This window comes from Propithecus coquereli, unplaced genomic scaffold, assembly GCF_000956105.1.
Source record: "Propithecus coquereli isolate 6110/MARCELLA unplaced genomic scaffold, Pcoq_1.0 Scaffold289, whole genome shotgun sequence".
Classification (NCBI taxonomy): Eukaryota; Metazoa; Chordata; class Mammalia; order Primates; family Indriidae; genus Propithecus; species Propithecus coquereli.
Window position 1 is genome coordinate 1,153,602 of NW_012148496.1, and position 24,654 is coordinate 1,178,255.

Genomic DNA, 24,654 nt, shown 5'->3' on the forward strand with positions numbered 1-24,654 from the left:
AGTGCAGTGGCATCATCATAGCTCACTGCAACCTCCAACTCCTGGGCTCAAGCGATCCTTCTGCCTCAGCCTCCCGAGTAGCTGGGACTAGAGGTGTGCACGACCGTGCCTGGCTAACTTTTTTCTATTTTTGGTAGAGACAGGGTCTCGCTCTTGCTCAGGCTGATCTCGAACTCCTGACCTCAAGCGATCTTCCTGCTTCGCCTCCCAGAGTGCTAGGATTACAGGTGTGAACCACCGTGCCCGGCCTTAAACCTTATAATTTTTTATGAGATAGTTTCCATTATCATCACTATTTTACAGTGAGGAAACTGAGGCAGAGAGAAGTGATATAACTTTCCAAAGACACAAAGCTATAGGTGGAGGAGCTTGGTGCTGAACCCCAAGCAGCCCAACTTCACAGCTGTGCTGTTAACTCCAGTGATGAAGTTCTCTTTTTGGTAGCAAGTGAGAGAGGTGATTTGCCAGGATCATAGCTAAGCTGGGTATTATGGTGAATGCAGAAAGGAAACTCATGTCTATCTGACTCCATGGCCCATTCTCTTTTCACTTTCGGCTTCCATGTACTGAGTCATTATTCTTACAGTCATTTGGGAAGGGGGTGAGAACGAGAATTATTTTCTTATGTAAATGTCTTTATATCCTAGGTTCTAGATTATCTCTCACTAGAAATTATCTAAATAACAACAACACTTACAGCTAGCATATATTGAGAGCTTTCTATATGTCAGGCACTGTGTTAAATACTTCACATAAGTCCTCTAATTTAATCCTCACAGACGCCCTGTGAGTTAGGTAACTTATTTACCACTCTCATTTTACAGATGAGGAAAGTGAGACTTAGAAGGGTTAATAACATCAGTAAATAAGGGAAGAGCTAGGATTTGACTCCAGGCAGTCTGATGAGACAGCTAATGCTTTTACTATTTTTACTATTTTTACTATTTTACTATTTTACCACTTACTATTTAAATTCCTTTGGTTACAACTGTATCTTTTGCTGTTCCTCTACACAAACGAATAATAGCTAGGGCTTACTGAGCATACTATGTCATTTACCTTTTTAAACCACCCCACGAGATAGGCATAGCTATCCCCACTTTTCGGTAGAGGTAACTAAAATTCCATTACAGTCAGGCAATTTACCTGGCCTCAAAAGTGGGCTGGTCAGGAGGTTAATCCAGGTCTACTTAATTCAAAAACGTATGTTCTCTCCACCGTTCATATCACTGTCCTCATAAACGTGGCTTTTCTATACCTGGTTCCCTGCTACTAGTCTCTTCTTGCTCTGCTCTACCCTGCAAATTTTGGCTAGTTACTTTTCTAAAATGCCAATCTGATAGGTCGCTTCCCGGCAAGAATGACCTATGGTTCTCCAGTGCACACATGTGAAAGGATAAACTCTTTTGTTACAGCAAGTGAGGCCCTTTACAACCTGGCTCCAAGACACTTGCCAACCACATGTCCCCAAACTCCCTTCCATATGCCTCTCTCCTCAGAAGAACTTGTTTACTGGCAATTCTCAAAGTACGTCATATTGTTCATAAACCAGTAAGGCACAGTGGTGGAGTACGATGGGAGTCGGACTCCAAGAGACACCAGTATGAACATTGGTTTTACCACGTACTAGTTTTAAGGCCCTGGGCAAGTTACTTCTTTGTATCTTTGTTTCTATCTTTAAAAAACTATGGTATGCTGTGAGCACTGAAAGAGACATTATAAGAATTAAATAATAAATATATATATGTGCTTCTGCCTGGCACATGAATAATAAATGCTCAGTGTTACCTATAATTATACCTTTAGATTCATTCTATTAATTAATTCATTCTATTAATATTTGCTCCTATTACCAGGAATATTTGTCCTCCCTATATTTGCCTAATAAGCCCCCTACTTATCTTTTACTCTCTCAAAGACTCCTCAATGTCAACTCTTGCAGGAAGTTTTCTCCATCTGAGGTCCCATCTCTGTTCTTTCAAGAGTTCCCTCTACTTCTCTGTATTATAGTACTTATCAGATTAATAATATTATAATTTTTCATTTGTCTACCTCACCTGCAAGAAAGGGTCAGGTAGTAAATATTTTAGGCTTTGTGGGCCATATGGTCTCTGCTGCAGTACTCAGCTCTGCTACTGTATTGTCAAGGCAGCCACAGACAACATACATACATACATACATACATATATATATACACAGCCATGGCTGTGTTTCAGCGAAACTTTCTTTACAAAAAGAGGCAGTGGACCAACTTGGCTAAGGATAAGACCTGGGTCTTTCCTCCTTCCATCCTTTCCCACGAGTTGGCCCAATAAAAAATAGTTACTGAGTTTAATGAGTGGACAAGTCAATGAAAAAGATTCAATAGTGTCACATCCTCTATAAGCCCCTTTTCAAATTACTCTCTCATAGCATCTTCCTATGTCCCTCTCTTACCTACCTATCTGACTGCAGTTAGTTGTCGGTGTACGTGTTTGCTGTTAGACTCTATTTTTGTATCTTTGGGCCCTGCAATGTGCTGGGCACAGAGGAGGTACTCATTAAAATGAGTATTGGTAGAAGAAATGAATTAAAAATTCTTTCAGGTTTTGAGCACGAGAGAATAAAATAATTGTTTTGGCTCCAAGGGGCTTCCTGTAGTTGTGCACAGACGCCTCATAAATATTCCATGGAAGCATGCTGGAGGTGCACAGAAGGGCAGGGACCAGGCTGTGGGGAAGTGAGGGAGAGAGCAGATTTCCCAACTTGCCCTTCCTTGGTATCTGCGCTCGCTACTATTTGCTGCAGTACTGAGAGTCAGCGGTAGGTTTGGCAGGCGACTTTTATTCATCTGAATCTGAATAACTACCAAAATGATGTCTGGTTTTCAGAACTTTTCTTAGGATTTACTTTAGATCCTGGTGGGGTAGAGAAAAGGAGAAAGGCTAATATCAGCCTATGTTGCCGAGTGGCTGCACAACTGCTCGCGACAGATAAGACGACTGCCTGGAAATGCAATTTCACGTTGGTCTTTCTAAAATACCAGACTAAAAACTCTTCTAAACGTTCTTTTCAGATTGTGACTTGGACAATGCTTTACTAATATATTCTAGAAATACAACTAAGGAAATTAACTACCTTATAAAATATCATGTCAAACCTACCCAGAAGAAGAGAAACTGATAGCTATACTAATGACTGTAACTCTCTTCTCATGTAACTACTAATATTTGTGTTTTCTAGCCTCAGTCTAATAAGAACTTTGTGACCTTATCCTCTACTTATGAGTTTTTTTTTTTAAACAGTCTGTATTTTAATAAGATACTACTCGTACTACGTACCTATTCGGAAGATGATGGCTGCCGAAGGTTGTACTTCCCCCAGGACCTACAAATAACCTCAGTCCTTCTTCTGCAATATACATTGAAAATGTTTGTTACATGTACAGTTCTTAGACTACGGTCAAATAATATATTGTAATAATTCATAGTCTATATTTTATTTTATTAAAGAAATAAAAAACTTAAAAGTCAAAGTTACATACATGTTTTAAACTAGGCAATTTAAAAGATATCCCAACAGTTATTTCTCATCAACTTTCCTTAAGCTCTTTTTCTTTTCAATGAGTAATGAAGACAGCTCTTCCTACAAGGTTCCGCAACTAAGGTTTAATTATTTCTCTTTACAACCAGTTACATAACGAACCCAAGTCCATTGTTAAGTGCTATTCACACCAACATGAGTAATTACACCTTTCAAACCGGTGGCATATAAATTTTCAGTTTCAGTCAAACTACTAAGCAAGGAATGAGGAATTCTGTTATTTACTATTGTTTCAAGACCACTACCCTCCAACCCTCCAAATTATAACGGTGGCTTGAAGTACTTAGGACAGAGCAGGCACAGATACCTATTGCAAGGTATATGAACATGGGAGACAGGGATGTACAGTTAAAAGTATAATAAAAGCCTTCTTTAAAACTGAACTCTTTTAACTAAAGTTTGTCGTTTTTCCAAATTCAATATTCATTCTTAGAAATAAATGAACTACAGAGTTGTCTTGAGAATTTTATGGGCATGAAAGTTATTTTACAAGTGTGCTGCGACGTTCTGCCTCTTTCCTGCAGAGCCGGGTCACAGACCCAGCGCACCGCACTTCACAGCGACCACGCACCTTCCGCGCTGGAGTCCAGGCTGAAGTCCTGGCTCTGCAGGATCTTCTCCACAACGGCGTCTGCGTCCACTCTGGTGTCGTCGACTCGCTTCAGCTGGGATTCTACAGAATCTTGTTTCGCGGGACATCTTTGAAAAGAATTAAAATTTGTCCCTCCTTTTTAGTATTTTGTGAAAACGAAGATTTTTTGAAAATTTACATTTATCTTTTAAACTAAAAGCAAACCTGTTGAGTTTTTCTGAAGCTGTATCTTCTTTCTCAGTTGTATCAAGATTTGGTTCAGCTATTTTTTGCTCAATTTCATCACATGGCTCTAGAATACTTTCAACTCCTGTTGACGTACTTCCTACGGAGGTATTTCTCCTGTGGCAGAGCTCAGAGAAACTAGATGACCTGGAGTGGCATGTGCTATACCCTGTCAGGGAAAATCGCTTTGGGTGTAGTACCAGTATCAAACACACTGCAATCTAACAGCCTTCCCCCACACCAGAGCAGGTTCAATCCCCTCAGAACAGTAAGAAATTCAACTTCACTGTTAGCCTCTACCTGATACTTTTGACTGCTGGCTTGCATAGCTTGATGTTCTGGAATGTCCACAGGCACCAAGTTCATCTGGAACAGAGGCACTCTTTGCTGAAAGATCTGCAGTATGTTATAACATGACATTACTATTACTGCCAACAACTTAATGGTCAATTTGTATTCTAATCTGTAGATTTTCTAAACTCTCTAAGTTCATTATCAAGAAAAACACGTTACAAAGTGATAGACATCCCTTTAAAGCAATACAATGGAAACAACTGTTTTTGCAAGAAATACAAAGTACTTATATATGCCTTACCTCACTGAAGAATTATAATGTTTTTCCCAACATTTAAAAACATTGTCTTAAAATTATTACAGTTTCTGTATTCAGCATTTCTCTAATAAAAATGTGTTAAGTGTATTCTTATAAATTCTCACAAAATTACTAGGTTTTAGTGTGATTTCTGAGGAAATACTGCTTCCTCAAAAGCCACCACAGCAGCAATCTAAACAGCACTTTATTACTTTAGCGTTAGTGTTGCTAGTGCTAGGCTATAATCTGAGCAATGTCTGTGGCTTCAATCAACACAGCACGGAACGTAGCACTGAGAATAAAAGTTCTTAAGAAATTGATTATAGTATTCGGTTTCAAAGTAAATGTACAAAAAGCAGTGTCAAGGCCATTTCTAGGAGGTCCCTGATCACGTGCATATGCCAGGTGCCAATTATGTACTTCTAGAGCCAGGCTTCTTCCACAGAATGCAGAACAGTGGCCATTTTCCTTAGGGTGAAATATTTGGAAACTGGAACTGTTTTTAACTTAGAAGCAGAAGGAAAGCAATTGAGTAATACAGTTATTACAGCAGCAGTGCTATAAATGATATTGAACGTAGCTGGACCAACAAATGCTGCCAAACAAGTAAGCTACTGGAGCCATGTGGCCCTCTGCAAAGGTTTCTCATTGCTGGACAGACTGTAAGCATCCTGAGCATGTCTACAGTGGTTCCAAACCCAAAGTTAGTACCAACAAAGTCTGAACTCAAAGAGTTGGTTCATATCAGGAGCTAACCCTTTACTCCTGGGTTTGGCTCAGATCTCAAGTCATCCACTTGTCTTCTTGTTTTCACAACAATAAATATTTATTAAGCTTTTGCCAAGTCAGGTGCTCAATACTGTATGAGGTATAGAAAGTACAAAATGAATAAGACAAAATACATGCTCAGAGTTTAGAGGTAGAAACAAAAGTTATACTACAATGTGGCAAGTATTAAAATATAAGCACCAAAAAGAAGCTATTAAGAGCTCCAAAGAACAGTGCATCTAACATAACCTGGCAATGGAGGGAAAGACCTCATAGAGGCAGCTAATGCCAGGACTTTAACAAGGTATAGGAACTCTGCAGCCAGAGGAGTGTGGAAAGGCATAGGGAAGAGCACACCTTGTTTGCAGAGAAGCAGACAGGTTAGCGTGCAGGGTAGTGGTGTAGATTGGCCAAAAGGTCCCCAAACTTTTTGGCACCAGGGACCGGTTTCAAAGAAGACAATTTTTCCACGGACCAGAGTGGGGGCTGGCTTCAGGACGATTCAAGTGCGTGACATTCACTGGGCAGTCAAACCTCTCTGCTAATGATCACCTGTATTTGCAGCAGCTCCCCAGCACTAGCATCACTGCCCGGGTCCAACTCAGGTCGTCAGGCATTAGATTCTCATAAGGAGCACTCAACCTAGATCCCTCAAATGTGCAGTTTACAGTAGGGTTCGCACTCCTGTGAGAATCTAATGCCGTGGGAGTGGCTGTAAATACAGATGAAGCTTCACTCACTCGCTGGCCGCTCACCTCCTGCTGTGTGGCTGGCCGCTCACCTCCTGCTGTGTGGCCTGGTTCCTAACAGGCCGCGGACCTGTACTGGGGGTTGGGGACCACAGGTGTGGATGACTGAGGAAAAAGAGGCTGGAGAGATGCGGAGGTGCCTGCTGATGAAGGGCCTTCTATGAGTTTAGAGGAGGAAACAATTTGGTGGCTTCCAGCAAGGGTGTGACATGACCAGATCTACATTTTGGGAAGATCACTCTGGCAATAGGATGAACGGGGGTAAAAAAGTGAAGGTTTTCATAATAATCCAGCTGAGAGTGAGAGATGGTTAGCAGGCACAAATAATAGGACTCAATTATTAGGTAGAAGTTTGTGTCAGGATAACTGAGATAGAAAATAAGAAAGGAAGAGTTAGGAAGAATTGGGCTAGATAGGTGGAATTTGAGACACCTGGGCACGCCTATTCAGTCACTGAATTTCTACTCTGTCCCTGGCATTATGCTGGGGACACAAAAACAAGTAAGACCTGATCATAAAGAACTTAGAGTGTGGCTTGGGAGAAAGATAAACAGATGGATTTCAGTATAACATTTGCTATGAAGTGGACCTTTCCCAAAAGCATTTGGATATATATACCTGCGGTTCAGGAGGGAGGTCCAGAGGCAACATAAATTTGTGAATTAAAATTATTTAACTTATATTTACAAGATCACATTTACATTTATGTGACAGTGAAATCCAAGGGTACAGATGACATTGCTCAGGAACGTAAGTAGAGGGTAACAAGCCTTGTGGAACATCAATATTTAAGAGGAAGGTGGAAGCAGATGAAGAAGCCTCCAAGAAGCTAGAAAAGGAAAGGTCAGAGAGGTGGGAGCTAAGGAAGAGAAGGCTTCAAGAAAGAATAAGTGGCCAAGCTAGATGAGAACAGGAAAAAGGCCCACAGGATTGGACAATCATGTAACTGGAGATATCATCAAGAGAGGGCAGAAGATGGAAGCCAGATTGCAAATGTGTTTAAGAATAAATGGGCAGTATATTCTTTCTAGAAGTTTGGCTATAAAAAGCGTATGGTATATATATCATCTCCTGATGCTCTCTCTCTCTCTCCATACACACACACACACACACACACACATACATATACACACCCACACACAGAGATGAATCTATATATAGGGAGGGAGGTCGGGGGGAGGGAGAAAGAGAGATAGCAAGGACCAGCCTGCTAAAGCCTACAGGAGAGCAGCAGATAAAGAAGGATTTAGGGCTAATGAGTTTTTGGTTTTTATTTATTTTTTCAATATGGGAAAGAATTCAGGTTAGTTAAATGCTGAAGGGAAGGAGCTCATGGAATGGTTGAAAGTACCCAAAGGAGTCACTGATCCTAAATCAGGAAATTTCATAGTAACCATTATCTATAAGAAGCCATATATTTGCATATTTGAAAAGGTGGTGAAAGTGTGAATTATATAACTTTACCTTTCTTTCCATTCAAAAAATATACCCTGTTCACGTAACATGGGAGATAGAAGGAAGACCCCAAGCCCTTTTTCTCCATCTGACTTGACATTTTCCCTACCCTGTTTTAACTCCTAGAGCAGATTCTGACTGTTGATGGAAGTTTGCTCAAAGTGGAGCTCAAGGCGTGGTTGGGGACCATCGGCATCACCTGGGAATGCATCAGCAATGCAAAATGTCAGGCCCCAACCCACATCTACTGAATCAAGATCTCTGGCTGCTGGTGCCAGCCATCTGTGCTTTAACACGCCCTCTAGGTGGCGCTGATGCACAATCAGCTTAAGAACCACTGACGGGAAAGTGATTCATGGAAGAGAAGCAACACCCAAGCTGACCGGCAGCAGTTGCTGGGTATGTCGAATGGGAAAAATCCTGAAGCGTCCTGTTCTATCTACGGGGAGTAGGTGCAGACAGCGGGGTTGTGAGCCATTGTAACATCTAGCTTTTAATCTGTAAGAGCACAATACTTTAGACAAAACAAGCACTGAATTAACCAAGGACTGTACAATAAAAACTCTGCTGATACTTCCTGGCCCAATTCAAGTCATATACCCTTAAAATTTTAAATATGGAAGGGCTTTGGGAATCTTTTAGGACATTAAGTGGTACTGTGTCTCACAAATTAAAAAAATGGTAGGCTACACATCCATACCTGCTATTCCAAGATGCACTTTGAGAGTCTCTCCACCTTTTCTATCTTCCTGCAGAGATTCAGATTCACCAGCAATTGGTATAGACGTTGATGTAGAGGGAGGCCTGTAAACAAACATTTCTAAGGATCGGAACTTGACTTATGGGTGAGCCTGAAAGTTTGAAATACTGTTAGTGATTGGCAAGCTTAGCCTTAATTTAAGCTGCCTACTAATGTTATCCCTTTGAGGGTGAAAGTAATAAAAATCAACAAATAATGTATAAGCATCTTTTCAAAAGTTGAATAAAATTCATGAGGGGAAGAAGGTTTTTCACACAGCAAAAAAGGCAAGACCAGAAAGGACACTGCCTCCACGGAGTCCTGAAAAGAGAGGGGCCAGCACTGATCAACAGAGGGGTGCTTTACCTGCCAACTCAACTCAGACGAGGCAGGGGGCATCTCTGAGTTGGGCAAGGAAGCGCCTTTGCATCTGAGGTTGGGAGAATACCTCATGCCTCCTGCTTCAGAGCCTAAACTCTCTTGCTGGCCCCACTAACTTCTTAAATCGTATCCATAGTTTTATCATCTACCTTCTTCTCTGTCAACAGCTCACCTGCCCAGGGAGAGTCTGCAGAGAGTCGTAGTTACTTAGACTTGCCTTCTGGCCTGAATGCTCTGGGAGGTAATGGATCTACTTTGGCCAATTCAAAGCTCCTGACCTATTGCGAGTGGAAGCTGTGAAGCAAGGAGGGGCAAGTTTGAGTTCTAATGGTTTTTTTCTTTTCAGCATAGGGAGCTTTATTATAAAACATCCCTAACTTTTTGAGGTTGATCCAGAGGAAATCCACATCTTCCTAGAAACTGTCCCTTGGTGACCTGAGATAAAATAGGAAGGTGGCTGAAGGGATCATGACGCTTACCTGCTGTGTGGCAATTCTTAAATTCTTACCATATTATCTCAATGGAATCCTCAGGCTACTTGGGTTCTTGGGGACATAGACGTTTAAGATTACCATTAAATCTATCTATAAATATATAAATCTGAATTTATAGACTAACTCCAGCCCAGGATTTCCTAAATTCTATACTTACATGACCTAGTGGGACATTTTCAAGTATTTGTCCTACAAGTACATCAAACTCAATATATAGCCCCCTTAACTCATCTTTCCCCAAACCTGTTTTCTTCGTGTATTCTCTTTCTGTGAATGCCATCACAATCCACGACGTCACCAAAACTAGAATCCTGGATATCACCTCTGCCTCCTTCCTAGTCACTTTTCCCCATATCTAATCAATTTCCAAATCCCAAAGATTCTCTCCCAACATTTTTCCTATTCATCATCTCTTCTCCATCTCCACTAAGTACTCGAGTTTTGGCCTTTGGACCTTTCTTCTGGCTGACTGCAAGTCTCCTAGCTGGTCTGCTGACCTCTACTCCATGCTGTCACTGTGGTCTTTCTGAAGTATGCCTCTAACATGTTGCTCTCTAATTTAAAATCTTTCAGTAGCTCCTCCAGGATAAAGCTTAAACTCCTTAGAATGGCACACAAGGACCTTTGCAGTCTGGGCTAGACCTACCTATTTAATTACCAACTATATTTTTAAATGATATAAAATAGCTTGGTTTAAAAAAAACCAACTTGCATTTAATATTTCATAGGAAAAGCTCCTATGTAAAAAGAAACACATGAGAATGGAGTGTATAGTTATAATCATTATTGAAGGCTGACTCACGCCTGCAAGTCTTTCTAATGCCAATTCCTTTGTTTTTCCTTTCACAGGTGGCCCAATTACAGTGTCTCCATCCTTTTACCTCTCGGACCTGCTTCCCGACCCCTGAGAAGGCCCACACTCTGGCCTCTTCCCTCTTTCCTCCCATCAGTCCCCATCGGCTCCACAGCCACACACTCTAAGCAATTCCTTCCATGTGGCACCTTTTCTCTGCCGTCTCAAAAAACTTGAAGAATCCCAACCCTTGATAACGTCAGCCATCTGTACTAACTGCTCCAATACTGGGACATCTAAGCATCATGAAGAAAATTAACTGATATGGGGACTGAGAACACAGGAAACTTAGAATCTAAAATCTTAGCTGGGCCTTGGCAGCTCTCTCGTCTCCCCAGACAACTCAGTCTTGCTGAATAATCACCACTGAGTGCTTGTCATGTGCCAGTTTTTTTCTATTACCCGCTTTGTTCTGAAAATGTTTTTATATTTCTTAGGAGAAATTGCTTAAAATAGCTCAATTATAGAGTGAGATAGGATTACTTTAATTTTACAGGAATGTCAGGAATATGTGAAAAATGGCCTCCTAAAATGACAATACTACCTACTTGACATTCCGTGCCATATCACAATGCCACAAACTTGTGCAAACTGTTTTCTCTTCCTGGAATGTCCCTACCCACCTTCTGTGCTTAGAAAAGTCCTATTCATCCTTTAAAACTTAGTTCAGTGTCACCCTCTCAGTGAAGATTCCCTTGACTTTCAAGGAACAGTGGTTAGGGATCCTGTCCTCTATGTCTTAATAACACCCTGTGTTGGGTGCCTGTCTCCCCACACAAACAGCGAATCTCTTCGGAGCAGGGGCTGGTCTTGTTTAGCTTGGTAAATGTTGGTATGTGGCAGGCAATCAATACACATGTACTGGATGAGTCCTGAGACCCTGGAAAAATTAGTTCCGTAACCTCTGAGTCTCAATGTCCTCACTCAAAAATATGGATAATACTTAGAGTTTTTGTTTCAAGAATTGAAAGACTTGTTTCAAGAATTAAGTTGGGAGAGAGTAACATTTATGAAAGTATTTTGACAAACGGCAATTTCTTTCCTTCTAGAACTTGAATGCTTTAGAATCTTATTATTCAAGAGAGTTATATCATCCTTAGAGCTGCTTTACTACCAGATTATCAAATGCCAGTACGGTAAACAATTTTTCTCTCAATATATTCTTTTTCTTCATCAGCACTTTTCAGAGTCAGTCTCATTCTTTTACAAGAGTCGGTGGCTATTTGATGAGTTGTACAACTACAAAATGGAGTTGCTGGTAGGTAGTTCCAGGTTGACTTATCAGCTTTCTTCTTCATAAATACTGGCCTCACAATATAAAATCTGTGTTTCAGAAAAATTATACAATCTATGTCAACATCTTTTGCTCATAAAATATTAAAACTAGAATTTAAATCTGAGAATGCTAAAGATCTGCTGTATTCCTGTTCTTCTAGTTTAAATGTACCAGTTTTTAGTAAATTTAATTTATATCACAAAAAATTCAAAGACAGACAAAAGCAGAGAGAATGGTCAAATGAAGCCCTCCAGCACTTATTTCATCTTTGTTCTACACAGAGATACTCAGCCAAGTCACTCAGTTGCTCTGTGCCTTACTTTCCTCATCTGTAAAATAAGAACTTGGATTATACCAATACTTTCTTTTTAAACTAGCTCCATGAAACTGCCTTAGCAACTTCTGAAAGTAGCTAGGGGAGAGTATTGAACAGAAAAATTTTACATACTAGGATTCATAATATATTTGAGCAAAGGATTTTGTGGCTAAATATTCTGAAAAAAAAATCACTGGACTAGACAACTTCTAACATTCTTTTCAGCTCTAAAATAATGTGATTTTACATATTTGAGATATATTTAAATATAACCTGATAAAAATAATTTACTTTTTACATTTCAGTACTTCAAATGTTTTTCTATTCAATACATACTCAGTATGTGCCAGTGCATGGGTGTGTTAGAGTTCCCCTTTTTTTCACTGACATTTGCACGATTTCAGATATTCAAAGAGAAAAAGAAAAACTATCGAGGGTTTGATTCTTCTGAAAAATACTTTTATGTATTTGGAATTAGGTAAGGTCTGTTTATTCTTAGGAATTGCAAAAGTTTTTCTCCGTAAATATAAATTCTAGATTGCCAGAATCGCATCTGTGAAGATAATATAAAAACATTAAACTATTTATTTCAAGCCCTTCAGTATGTGAGTTTCACAAGTAAAAGGACAGAGAAAGGGCCAGTGAGGGAGTGTCCATAAAAAGTTCATGAAAAGGAATGATGGATTTATTTTCTTCTACTAAGTTTTGCTGCTCCTTTTCTTATTTTACCCTAAACTGATTCCACTAGAAAAACAGTTACCTGAAAGTCCAAAAATAGTATAGCAAAAATTGTTTAGTCCCAAGAGAGCAGCAAATAAAGGAGCCATGAAATTATGGTTTATAAGAAGGCAGCACAGGAAGGCTAAGTGAAAGGAAAATGTATAGTTTTAATCAAGAGTTGATTTGTATTAAAACATATCTTTCTACAAGATAGTATGGAAACAGAAAACTATGTGGGCATTGCTAAGTTACAGCAAGAACTATTAAAAACGTGACATTGATATATATATAAAAACATGATATTGATATATATATATATATATATATATAGTAATCATTTCTTTTCTTTTTTTTTTTGGAGACAGGGTCTTGCCCTGTCACCCTCACTAGAGTGCAATGGCGTGATCATAGCTCACAGCAACCCAAACTCCGGGGCTCAAGCAATCCTCCTGCCCCAGCCTTCTGAGTAGCTGGGACTACAGGCGCACGCCACTATACCTGGCGAATGTTTTCTTTACTTTTCTAAAAATATTTTTTTCAGATATTTAAATAATATCCAATGAACTTTCATTTTTAATTACTGTCTTCAAAGCTGCCGCCAAGCAATCCTGCATTTCCCCACTCAGTTCACCCTAACACTCTCTGAGGAGACTTTTACATACCTTTTCCTCTTTCTTCAAACCCCTACCTCTGTCTTCCCCATTCTTGCTCTTCAATCATCACGTTTCCTATTTCATTAAGAAATCTGGAGCAATTATTAAGAGAAAGGAACTTCCATATGTTTCCACTTTTCATGCATCTGCACTGACGGCTGTGTATCTGTCTCCATCCCTCGTGACAATCCAAGGACGCTGTTCTAGCAACAGTCCCTTTTCTTTTCTGAATCATCAGTTTCTCCCTCTTTACTGAGCCGATCCTATCCGTATACAAACATGCTGGACTATCTTTCATCTTAAAATTAAACAAAACCTGCCCTACCCCACATCCTCACTTTACTTATGACCTCATATTTCTGCTCTGTTTTTACAGTAAAACTCCACATAAGAATTATTTATACTCACTGTCTCTAATTTTTCTCCTTCAGAACTCTTTTTAGCCGACTCCAGAAAAAAGGTTTAGACTAGGAGCATTCTATCGAAGTGCCTGTCAGAGTCACCAACAGTCTCTACACTGCAAAATCCAGTCAATTCGCAGTCCTCACCTTCCGAGACCTGCTTCGGCAGTGCGTGATGCAGGTGATTCTTTTGAAACACTCTCTTCACTTGGTTTTCAGGACAGTACTCTCTTTTGTTTCCTTTCTCCTGTCTCACTGGTTGTTCCTGTACTGGTCTGTCCCCATCTCCCCCACCTCTAACACACTGGAGTGCCCCAACCGCAGTCTGTGGTCCTCGCTTTTTGTTTATACTTATGCCCTCCAGTCATTTAATCAAGTTTCAAGGCTTCGATTGCGATCCGTATGCTGATGATGTCATGATTTCTAAAGGTACATCTCCAGGCTGGCTCTCCCCACTGCGCTCTGCAGTGGATGCATCCACCTGCCTCCTTGACGTGGCCGGCTGGATATTAACAGCGACCTTAAATTTAACACGTCTCACTCTCAGGCTCCCAACTTGTTCCTCATGTAGTCGCTCATCTCAGGAAACGGACATGTCATTCTTCCAGTTACTCAGGCCCCTTGACTGGATTGCTGAAACAGCCTCAACTACCTATTTCTGTCCTTGTCCCCTTCGTTGCTCCCACAAATTGTCTATTCCCTACCTAGCAGCCATAAGTCATATACTTTTACACCTCTGCTCCAAACCTCATTGTCTGTTTATCCCACTTACAGTGTAAGTGGCAGTCCTTATTATAATGGCCTACAAGACTTCTTATCATCTGACCCCATCTCCATCACCCTCCTCTCCACTCTGCTCTAGACATACTGGTTTCCTGGCAGTTACGGGAACAGGCCAAGAACACTCCTCCCTCAAGGCCTTTGTCCTTGTTCCCTCTACCTCACACGCTCTTTCCCCAGATGTCTGCATGGCTTGCTTCCCACCTCCTTCGGGTTTTTACTCAAATATCACCTTTACTAGGGAGGCCTTCCCTGACTAGTATACATAAAATAGCAACATTTCTCTCCACCATGGCCCTGCTACCCTGCTTTATTTTTCTCCAAGGCACTTATCACCGTCTTTATATTATATATTTCCTTGCAGTTTATTGTTTGTTTTCCTCATAGAATATAAGGTCCAAGATGGCAGGGACTTAATCTATTTTGTTCACTGCTGTTTCTCTAGTAGCTAGAACAGGGCCTAGCACACGGTAAGGCACTTAATAGGTGTTTACTAAAGAAATGAATATGTTCACAGAAGCCATATTAAAAATTTTAGTTTGTATAATTTTACCCCAAATCAGAAGACGACAAAAGACCTAAGGCTTAAGTAATTTAGAGTGTGGAGCACTCACTTCGTAACACATAATAGTAACTTTTATGGGTCAGGTCAGTCTCCTAGGAAAGGAACTATCCCTTCACTGGTATTTGTCTGTTAGCACTACATAATATTAATATAAACCATTTAAACAAACAAATACCCACTATACTTCAGATAGATAATCCATTTATTGGGCATCGACTTACGTTTTAAAACATGGGTCACCGGACATCAGTTGCATACTGATCAAAACCTAAACATAAGAATAAGAAATATGATGATTATAAAAGATTTCTTGAGAGCAGAGGCCATACTCTGCTAACCTACGCTTACTCCATAGCACCCAGTCCAGTATCTTCTATTTAGAAAGCATTAAATTATTGTTAGATCAGGTGATATCCAATATTAAATTCCCACTTCATATAGATTAAAGATAATTTTTACCATTCAAAACCTTGTAATTGCAAAAATCAGAGCGGAAATGATGAAAACAAAAAGTCATAATAATTCGCTAGTAATAATCCTTGGGCGTGTGGCTGTGCTAATTTAGTTTATCTGTCTGTGCTCTCAGATTCCTGTGGTGTCTAAGTGTCTGATAATGTTTCCCTCCAACTTGCCATGTTCAAGGGATGCCTGCTAGAGGCTTCTAAGAGTAGAAAACTCTGGCTTTTGTTCCAGTTTTAGATCAGCATTTAAAGTTTTTGTAATACTTTCTGAGATGCTGCTATTCTCTAGTTGCTGACTACCTTTTAACAATCAATCATAGGACCTTTTTATGTTCTTATGGGAATAATAATGATAACAGTAATAATACAATATTAACAACAATCATGATTTGAGAATTCACTATGTGCCAGGCATAAGCTAAATGTTTCATATGTATTATTTCATTTAATCTGTAATACTCCTATGGGAGAGCAACACTTTCATTTTAAGCCCAGGAGAATAAGGGATATTTTCAAAATCAGACATCTAGTGAAGGGCAGCGCTGAGATCTGAACCCAGGACTGCATGTGCCAAAATTCACGGTCTTAATGAATAACAGGAGACGTATATTACTGCATGTTTTTCAGCAAAAGGCTAATATGTATCTTATATGACCTTATTTAATTCATATCTCTTCATCTCAGTGCCACCATGACTATTCTTTTTCTCTTTTTTTCTTAAATACCATACCTATCCTCCTGTGGTTTCCTCATCACCTCTTCTTTCATAGAACCCTACAGTTTGCTCTCCAACTCCATCAGAACAGCATGCTTGAATATAATGAATGTCTCAGAAAGGATGTGGAGATGGCACATACAGCTTTTAAGAAATCCTGTAGTAAAGTAGAACAGAGAAGTGGAACAGCAGTTGGAGGAGATAAGCTGTTATTTTTTGCCTTTTTAAAAAAATATGGGAGATACCAGAGCTGTTCCGTTCTATGTTGATGAGGCTGGATCATTCACAGAGGAGATGATTAGAAGAGGGGATAATCCAAGCGCAAAGCTTTGGATTCTGAAACCCAGGAGGAAGGGCTGACTTCTGACAGGAAGAGGGACATGTCACCCACTGCAATAGGAGGCAAAAAGGATAACAAGGCTGGAGAGACAGGTAAATTCTGTGACGGGAAGATGCAGGAATTTAGTTTAATGGCTTCTATTTTCTCAATAAAGGATACGGCAAAGCCATTAGCTGAGAGGAAGAACAGTGTGTGGGGATATAGGAGAAAGAAGGTATGAAACAGAATACCTAAAATTTAAAAAGGAAGCTTAAAAAGACAGTAGGTTACAACTGCTGGCAGTGAGCAGGGGTTCAGTAATGCCAGCTGGCCTGGTTGTGTGACCTCCAGCCATGCTCAGCAAGCAGGATGCTCAAGTGAATGCAATTGGGGCTGGGCGTTATTCAGGGGAGAGCAATGGGGGAGATGGGGCAAAGGGGCAGGGGTATTTTTAAGGGTATGATAATTACAGAATCTAAGCTGGATAAAGAGGGAAGTGGAAGCAAGTGGGAACTGATGGATGGTGAGACAGGGGTAAGGTTAAAGATAGCTAAGTGACTAGTAGATCAAGAGGGATAGAAACACAAGATAGCAGTAGGAGGGAAGAAAACTTTAAACTGAAATTTTGGAAGTGGTGAAGTTCCTAGGGGTAAGAAAGTCTAGAGTGTGACCATGGGAGTAGGAATTGAGATGAGGAAGAGGAAAACATTGCTGGAGATAAGGAGTTTAAGGAACTGAGAGCCCTTAGGCACATATATGATAGTCCACAAGGAGAATTCACCTGCGTAGACGGGGAAGCCACCAAAAAACGATGACAGGAGAAGGGAAGTAGAGAAAAACTGTGAGCCAGGAGCTAAGTCATCGACGAACAAGAGAGAGGAGTGACAAGGTGGTCAGGAGATAACAGAGCTCAGGAAGGGAGTGGGTGTTACAGCTCCATGTTGTGATCATCAAAGCATATGCCTTTGACAGGACAAAGTGGGGGATATGGGGAGCTGGAAGGAAACTACTCCACGAGCTGGCTCTGAGGAATGCAAGGGTCTAAAATTAAAAAGTTATTTCAATTTCCAATGGAAACACTACAATTCAGAGAAGGATTATCCATCTTTTTAAATAAGAAATATGAAGAAGTAAGACCACTGACCAGGCAGCGGAAGATATGCATTCTCTCAGCTCTGCCACTGATTACTTTTTTTTTCTTTTGAGAGACAGGGTCTCATTCTGTCACCCTGGCTGGAGTGCAGTGGCCTGATCATAGCTCACTGCAGCCTCTGACTCCTGAGCTCAGGCGATCCTCCCCGCTCAGCCTCCTGAGTAGCTGGGATTACAGGCACACACCACCACTCCTGGCTAATTTTTTCATTTTTTGTAGAGACAGGGTCTTGCTATTTGCTCAGGCTGGTCTCATACTCCCAGCCCCAAGCAATCCTCCTGCCTTAGCCTCCCAAAGCACTGGGATTACAGGTGTGAGCCACCATACCCAGCCCACCACTGACTACCTTTATGAGATACTTAACCTTCTGAGTCTCAGCTTCTTCATCCATAAATTGGAATAACAATCTATCCCCATCCATCTAACCCTGTCTATCTCGTAGAGGTATGGGCAAGTCCTCTGAATGATTTTCAGTTATATAACCATAAAACTACAAAATCAACATGATGCACACAGAAGTTTATATCATCACATTTTTCTTTCTTCCTTGTCTTCTTTCACCATTTCCCTCCCCGTATCAACTACTCATCTCACCTTTCTTTACAGCTGCTAAATTTGTGCCACGGATAGACTGGCTACAATAATCATTTAAGGCATTTTCGTATCTTTACAGCTTAATGTTTACTGAAAACAAAGTTTGAAAACTGTAGGTATAAGGTAATTCTTTGCTCCACTAACTTGACTATCCAGTTTTTATTCAGAATTATTTTCCTTTCTTCGTATTAGATACCTGATATAGTTTGGATATTTGACCCTTCCAAATCTCATGTTGAAATCTGGTCCCCAGTGTTGGAGGTGGGGCCTACGGGGAAGTATTTGGGTCATGGGGGCAGATCCCTCATGAATGGCCTGGTGCCCTCCCTGTGGTAATGAGTGTGCTCTCCCTCCATTAGTTCATGTGAGAGCTGGTTGTTTTGAAAGGGTCTGACATCTCCTTCTCTTTCTCTTGTGCTCCCTTCCTCTTGTGTTCCCTCGCTGACCATGTGGCACACCTGCTCCGCTTTCGCCTTCCACCATGAGTGGACGCCCCCTGAAGCCCTCATTAGAAGCAGGTGTTGGCACCATGCTTCCTGTACAGCCTGCAGAACCATGAGCCAAATAAACCTCTTTTCTTTACAAATTACCCAGCCTCACATATTCATTTAAAGCAATGCAAACGGACTAAGACAATAACTTACCATCGTGGGGTCAACTAAATACAGCAAAAGGTTTATCCAGTGAGTTTTACTAGGTGCAAGGTACTTTATAAGCATTTTCTCAACTGATGTCATTTAATATGCCCACCAACTCTATGAAGTATATATTCTCTCTGATTACCAGAATACATGGCTCCCGACGGTATTGGAAACAATAGGGCAGATGCCCAGAAGTGGGTTCCACTTGTCACTTCACTAGTTATAAGAGAACCCAGTGACTTCTATGTACCCAGCACAGTTGCTTTGGAAATCACCTTTAGAGAGCGACAAACATTTTAATGTGTTCATTCATGCATCACGCTCCTTTCTCCCAGTGAGCTCTTATGTTGTAGCGGTATGTGTATTCTTCTCTGAAGGTTTGCACCACCAAAGACAAACGCGTTAGGACTATGAAGGTGAACACACTACTTTCACTGCCTCTGTGATTAGGAAAGGTTTTTTCCCTAGGTGGCGAACATTTCAGTGGTGTGGTCAGCTTATGATTTCAGTATTGATTCACATCTTGTCCCTGACAGCATATACCTATGCTTATTTGAAGGCAGGAAATCTCATTTGTTGACATATAAATCTTGAAACATGCTTACTTTAAGAATGGAATTATCCTGTCTTGTATTTTTGGTATCATAGCCTTCCAGTAAACAGCGACGAGTGGTATTTCCTGATCCAGCAAACTCTGCCAAGTTTAGATCTGCAAAGCCCAGCTATGAAAAGAAAGATAATTATATTAATAGACTTATCTAGTAGGCTTCTATCATATCCTCATTAAAAATAAACATTCAACCCATACCCTAGACAAGTTTTCTCAAACTTCAGTTATTTGCAGTTTTTGCCATCTTAATACCTGTTCTATGATTTGTTTTATGTGTCTTTAAATTGGTTTGCTTTTTATAAAAATTTATTACCTGCTTTACTATTGTCTTAAACAACAAGATCTTTGAAATCATAGACATGATGTGCTAAATATATTTTTTCTGTATACAGTGAAATAAATATATTACTACTAAAGTAAAAATAATGCATATCCAACAACTAAAATCATTGCAAGCAGCAGTGGTACTCACACCACGCTGTGAGGAACACTAGCAATCCAGTCATGATCGTTTGCATACACACAGAGAAGAATGATCAGATTCTCCTCTGTCTGTCCGGGTTCTGGCTCTATGCTGAGCTAACCACTGGTGACTGCGGATAGTCGCATGTTAAGGTTTCACTCTCCATATGAGAACTACAATGATTTAAATGAATCGCACACTTTCTCTGGTATAGGCCCCTTCTTTTTCACCACCTCCTACATCATCTGCCTTGCTGATCAACCTTGAGCTGAATTTCTCTTTATGGAACCTACTTCCTCCCTTTCCCAGAGCTCTGCCCCACACCAATCCTCTCTGCTGCTAGCAGAAGTTCAGCTCAGACCTGTTCCTCTGCCTTATTACTACCCAGGTTTGGTCCCCATTTTCTGCAACTACCAAAGGTTGCCCCTATAATCTTTCCTATGATGTTGCTCAACTCTGCCTCTCATTTCCAAGTGATACAACAAATCAACCCTCTTATATCATTATTTTTGAATAAAGTCTACTTTATATGATTGTATATAGAGTCTTTGATTAACAAAAAATGAATTGAGCTTGCAATGAATTAAGCACGTCTCCAGGAATATATAATAAAAAGTATACATTTCAAACACACTGCTGTGATTTTAAGTTGTTTGCTTTATGGTTTTAAAAGACGTAGTGAGCATATATAAATGGCATTGAAGACGAAGATTTTAATTGCAGGCTGGAGCGTGATTTTAGCAGCTTTTAACTAGAACAAAAAGAATGAAGAATAAAAACTTAGAGAGCAGTTGAAGGAACGGCCACAAGCCCCAAATGCAAAAAAGTCAGACACACATCTAACTACAGGTAACAGCTACCTAATTTTCACATGGTTACTCTGGTCGTACTGCCTCTTTCAGGGAGCCGACAGATCAGCAGGAAAAGCCTGGATATGTTCAGGTCAAAGCCACATCCGGCTGAGCATGTGAAGGTCCCGTGACTATCTGATCATACATTATCCACACATTGCATACATTATCCTTCCTCGGTGAACATCTCTTTCCCACTCTGCTCTGCTGATGACTTTGCTTCCTGTTTCACTGGGAAAACAAAAGCAATCAAAGGAGCACTTTATTTCCACAAGCTCTTATGGCCAGCTACATCCGCTCACCTGCCTGCACCGGTGCCCACACTTCGCCTTCCCATTCACAGTGCTCCGGCTGTGCTCCTGAGGCCAACCACTCTCCCCTCGCCTACTCGAGCTCATCGCTTCAGCAATTCTTTCTGCTCTCTTGCATTCTAAAATTCTTCTTTTCTGCTGGATCATTCCCATCAGCACACAAACATGCTGGGTTTTCTATCTTAATGAATACATGGGAAAAAAAAAACCCACAACAAACTAAACCTCACTCCACACCTCTTTCCAGGCTACTGATCCATTTTTATGACCCCTCCCTTTAAAGTAAAACTCCTTGAAAGGGCTGTCTATGCTGCCTCTGATTCCTCTGTCCCTGGCCACCCGGTCAACCTCATTGCCCCCTCTTCTCCTCATTTATTCTACTTATTGCAACTGTCCTATTTCTTGAAAATGCCAAGATTACCTCAAGGCCTTTAATACTTACTGTTCTTCTGCCTGAAATGTTCTCACTTAGATCTTCTTAAAGATTTCTCCTTCATTCCTTTCAGGTCAATGTTCAAATGCCATCTTTCTAAAGGAGCCTTCCCTGACCACCCTACAACAAGCCGCTCTTCTCTCCTGTACCTCGTAGTTACCATCTGCTACTCCTTACCTGCTCTACTTTTCTCCTAGTAGTTATGACCATAACATGTACATGGTTATTTCATGGCTATTTTGTTTGTAGTCTACCCCTCCAACCCCCCATTAGAATGTACGCTCCACATAGGCAGGGGGTTTTGTCTGTTTTGCTCACAGTTGTATCTCTAGTACTTAGAACAGTGCCAGGAAAAATGCAGAATGGAGCCCTCATGAATGGATTAACGCCCTTTAAAAATGACAGAGCTTGCTTCCTCTTTCTCTGCTCTCTGCCACGTAAGGATACAACAAGAAGACAGCCAATCTGCAAACCAGAAAGTGGGCCCTCATCAGACACTGGATCTGCCAGTATGTTGATCTTGGACTTCGCAGCCTCCAGATCTATGAGAAATAAATTTCTGTTGTTTTGAGTCGCCCAGTCTGCGATGATTTGTTATAGCAGTCCAAACCAAGACAGTTCCCATTAAGAAAGTATATTAAAAGGTAGCATATGTCAATGTGATGTTTTAGGATGAAGGTTACTAATGAGTGAGGTCATCATTTATTATATCAAGCACTTTTCATGTGCCAGGCCTTGTTCTAGACACAGGATGACAGTGATGAACAGGACAAATACTCTGCCTTCAAAGAGCTAACATTCTACCAAAGTACCAGAGAGTCCATGTTTCCTTATGATTTTTTCTTTGGCTGTACTGAGATAACTGTCTCATAAATGGCATACATATAATACATATATACTAGCTGTATTTCTGGTAGGTATTAATTCATTCAGAAAATAATTTTCAGTATCTACATTCCAGGTAATGTTAAGCATTGGGAATGCAGAATCATTCCTACTTTTAGAGTTTAAAAGGGGAAGATTGAAAAGAAAACAACTTCCCATAATACTGTATGATAAATGCTGTGATAGGGAAAAACACAATTACAAGAAAGAGAGGAAAAAAAAGTTCTCAGTGCAGAGGGATGACTAAGTTGAGCCTTTAATGATATATAAGCTAACAGTGTAAGAGGAGGGAGAAATACATGCATGGCAGGGAAAATATGAAGTCACAAGGCAAAGAGGCTAAAATAGCATGAGATCCTCCAAAAAGCCCATGAGGACGTGTCTGAAGCATATGGATGAGTGTATGAGTGTGCGTGTGCTCATGTGCACAGAAGACCAACAGAAGAGATGACAAACCAAGATGGCTCTTACATCCTAGGTTAAGAAATTTTCATTTTACTTTATAAGCAATGAATAGCCACTGAAGGACTAAAAGTGGGAGAATGGCATGACCCTGTTTTAATCTTAGAAAGAGCACTCTGGTGGTAACACGGAGGATGGAGGGAGATAACCGAGGAAGGGAGATGAGACAGAGCGCTAATGCAGACTGTCAGTAAGTAAGAAACAATGCAGGCATAACCTAAGGCAGTGGCCTTGGGAATGCAGAGAAGGCATGGTTTCAAGAGCTTTTTAGAAGAGAAAAATCAAGAGGATCTGTCAACTACTGCAGACCTTGCCTGCCCCACCTGCCAACACCCTGCTACTCCTTGCCAGCAAAGCTTGATTTTATTAAGGTGTCCCCCTCTCAGTTTGTCCATGAGCACAAGGAGGGTAACCCAACCCCTAGCTCACTGTTAAACTGTGATCAGTCTAAGCTAACCAAGGCAATCCATTCCTATTGCCCACAACTGGTTTAGCAGTGGGCATATAATCTAGTTCTCATCAATGAAAGGTATGGGGAAATCCTCTGAGAGCCATCTAGGAAAAGTTTTCTCACTGAAAAAAAAGTAATACATGGAGAAACGTAGCTGGATTTTGTCATATGTGAATGCGTTGACTAAAACTTGAGCAGTCGGCCACTTGGTGTCATGAAGGGAGCTAGCCAAGAACAAGGTCATCACAGAGAATGGCAGAATGGAAAGAGAAAAATAATACGGGTTCTTGATGATGTTCTCCAGTCAGTGGATTAACAAGTTGTGGAGCAGCTCTACCTCACATCTACTTGTTTTCTGACATTAAAAAAATTTCGGCTGGGCACAGTGGCTCACGCATGTAATCCTAGTGCTCTGGGAGGCCAAGGCAGGAGGACTGCTCGAGCTTAGGGGTTTGAGACCAGCCTGAGCAAGAGCAAGATCCCATTTCTACCAAAAATAGAAAAAATTAGCCAGGTCTGGTGGTGCGTGCCTGTAGTTCCAGCTGCTCAGGAAGCTGAGGCAGGAGGATCCCTTGAGCCCAGGAATTTGAGGTTGCTGTGAGCTATGATGATGCCACAGCATTCCAGCTGGGGCATCAGAGGAAGACTCTGTCTCAAAAAACAAAAATTAAAAAAAAAAATTTCTAGTTGAAGAGGGTTTTCTGTTACCTATAGCAAAGAACATCTTGACATTGCAACTAACTAGATTTAGGGAGTTAGGTAGATTTGGTGGTTAAAATTAGCATACAGGCACTTGGGCTCAGATGACTGGATTGATGGAGATACCATTCAGAGACTGGAAATAAAGAGGAGTATGTGGGTTTCTGGTAGTGTTATTAATTACCAATTCCTTCTATTTAGCAAAAAAAGGTGAGCGCATTCATTAGTAATTTCATACAGCTAGTAAAAGTGACAAAGGACAGTAGTGATCATGTACATACAGAGCACTAAGAGAGCGCAGGGGAGGGGTGCTCTTCCATTCCATAGGCCTGGGAATACTCCCAGGTGAGACTGTTTGAACTATCAGTCGCTATGGCTTAATGCAAACCGGAGATCATCCTTTAGCAGGGAAGCGGAAACTAAAGAAATAACATCCCATAATCAGCATTTAGAAAGAATACGGCC

The 24,654-nt window shown here is 40.7% G+C and overlaps 1 protein-coding gene across 1 annotated transcript in view; it reads right to left on the minus strand.

Annotated features, from left to right (window-relative positions):
• FAM102B (family with sequence similarity 102, member B) overlaps positions 1-24,654 on the minus strand; it is an 86,081-nt gene that overhangs the window by 4,030 nt on the left and 57,397 nt on the right. The window contains exons 4-10 of the mRNA XM_012648520.1: positions 19,630-19,746; positions 15,363-15,409; positions 8,664-8,767; positions 4,700-4,795; positions 4,379-4,568; positions 4,154-4,281; positions 3,321-3,390 (exon numbers count right to left, since the gene is read on the minus strand). Coding sequence (XP_012503974.1) covers positions 3,321-3,390; positions 4,154-4,281; positions 4,379-4,568; positions 4,700-4,795; positions 8,664-8,767; positions 15,363-15,409; positions 19,630-19,746 — 752 coding nt within the window. The remainder of the gene's footprint in view (positions 1-3,320; positions 3,391-4,153; positions 4,282-4,378; positions 4,569-4,699; positions 4,796-8,663; positions 8,768-15,362; positions 15,410-19,629; positions 19,747-24,654) is intronic.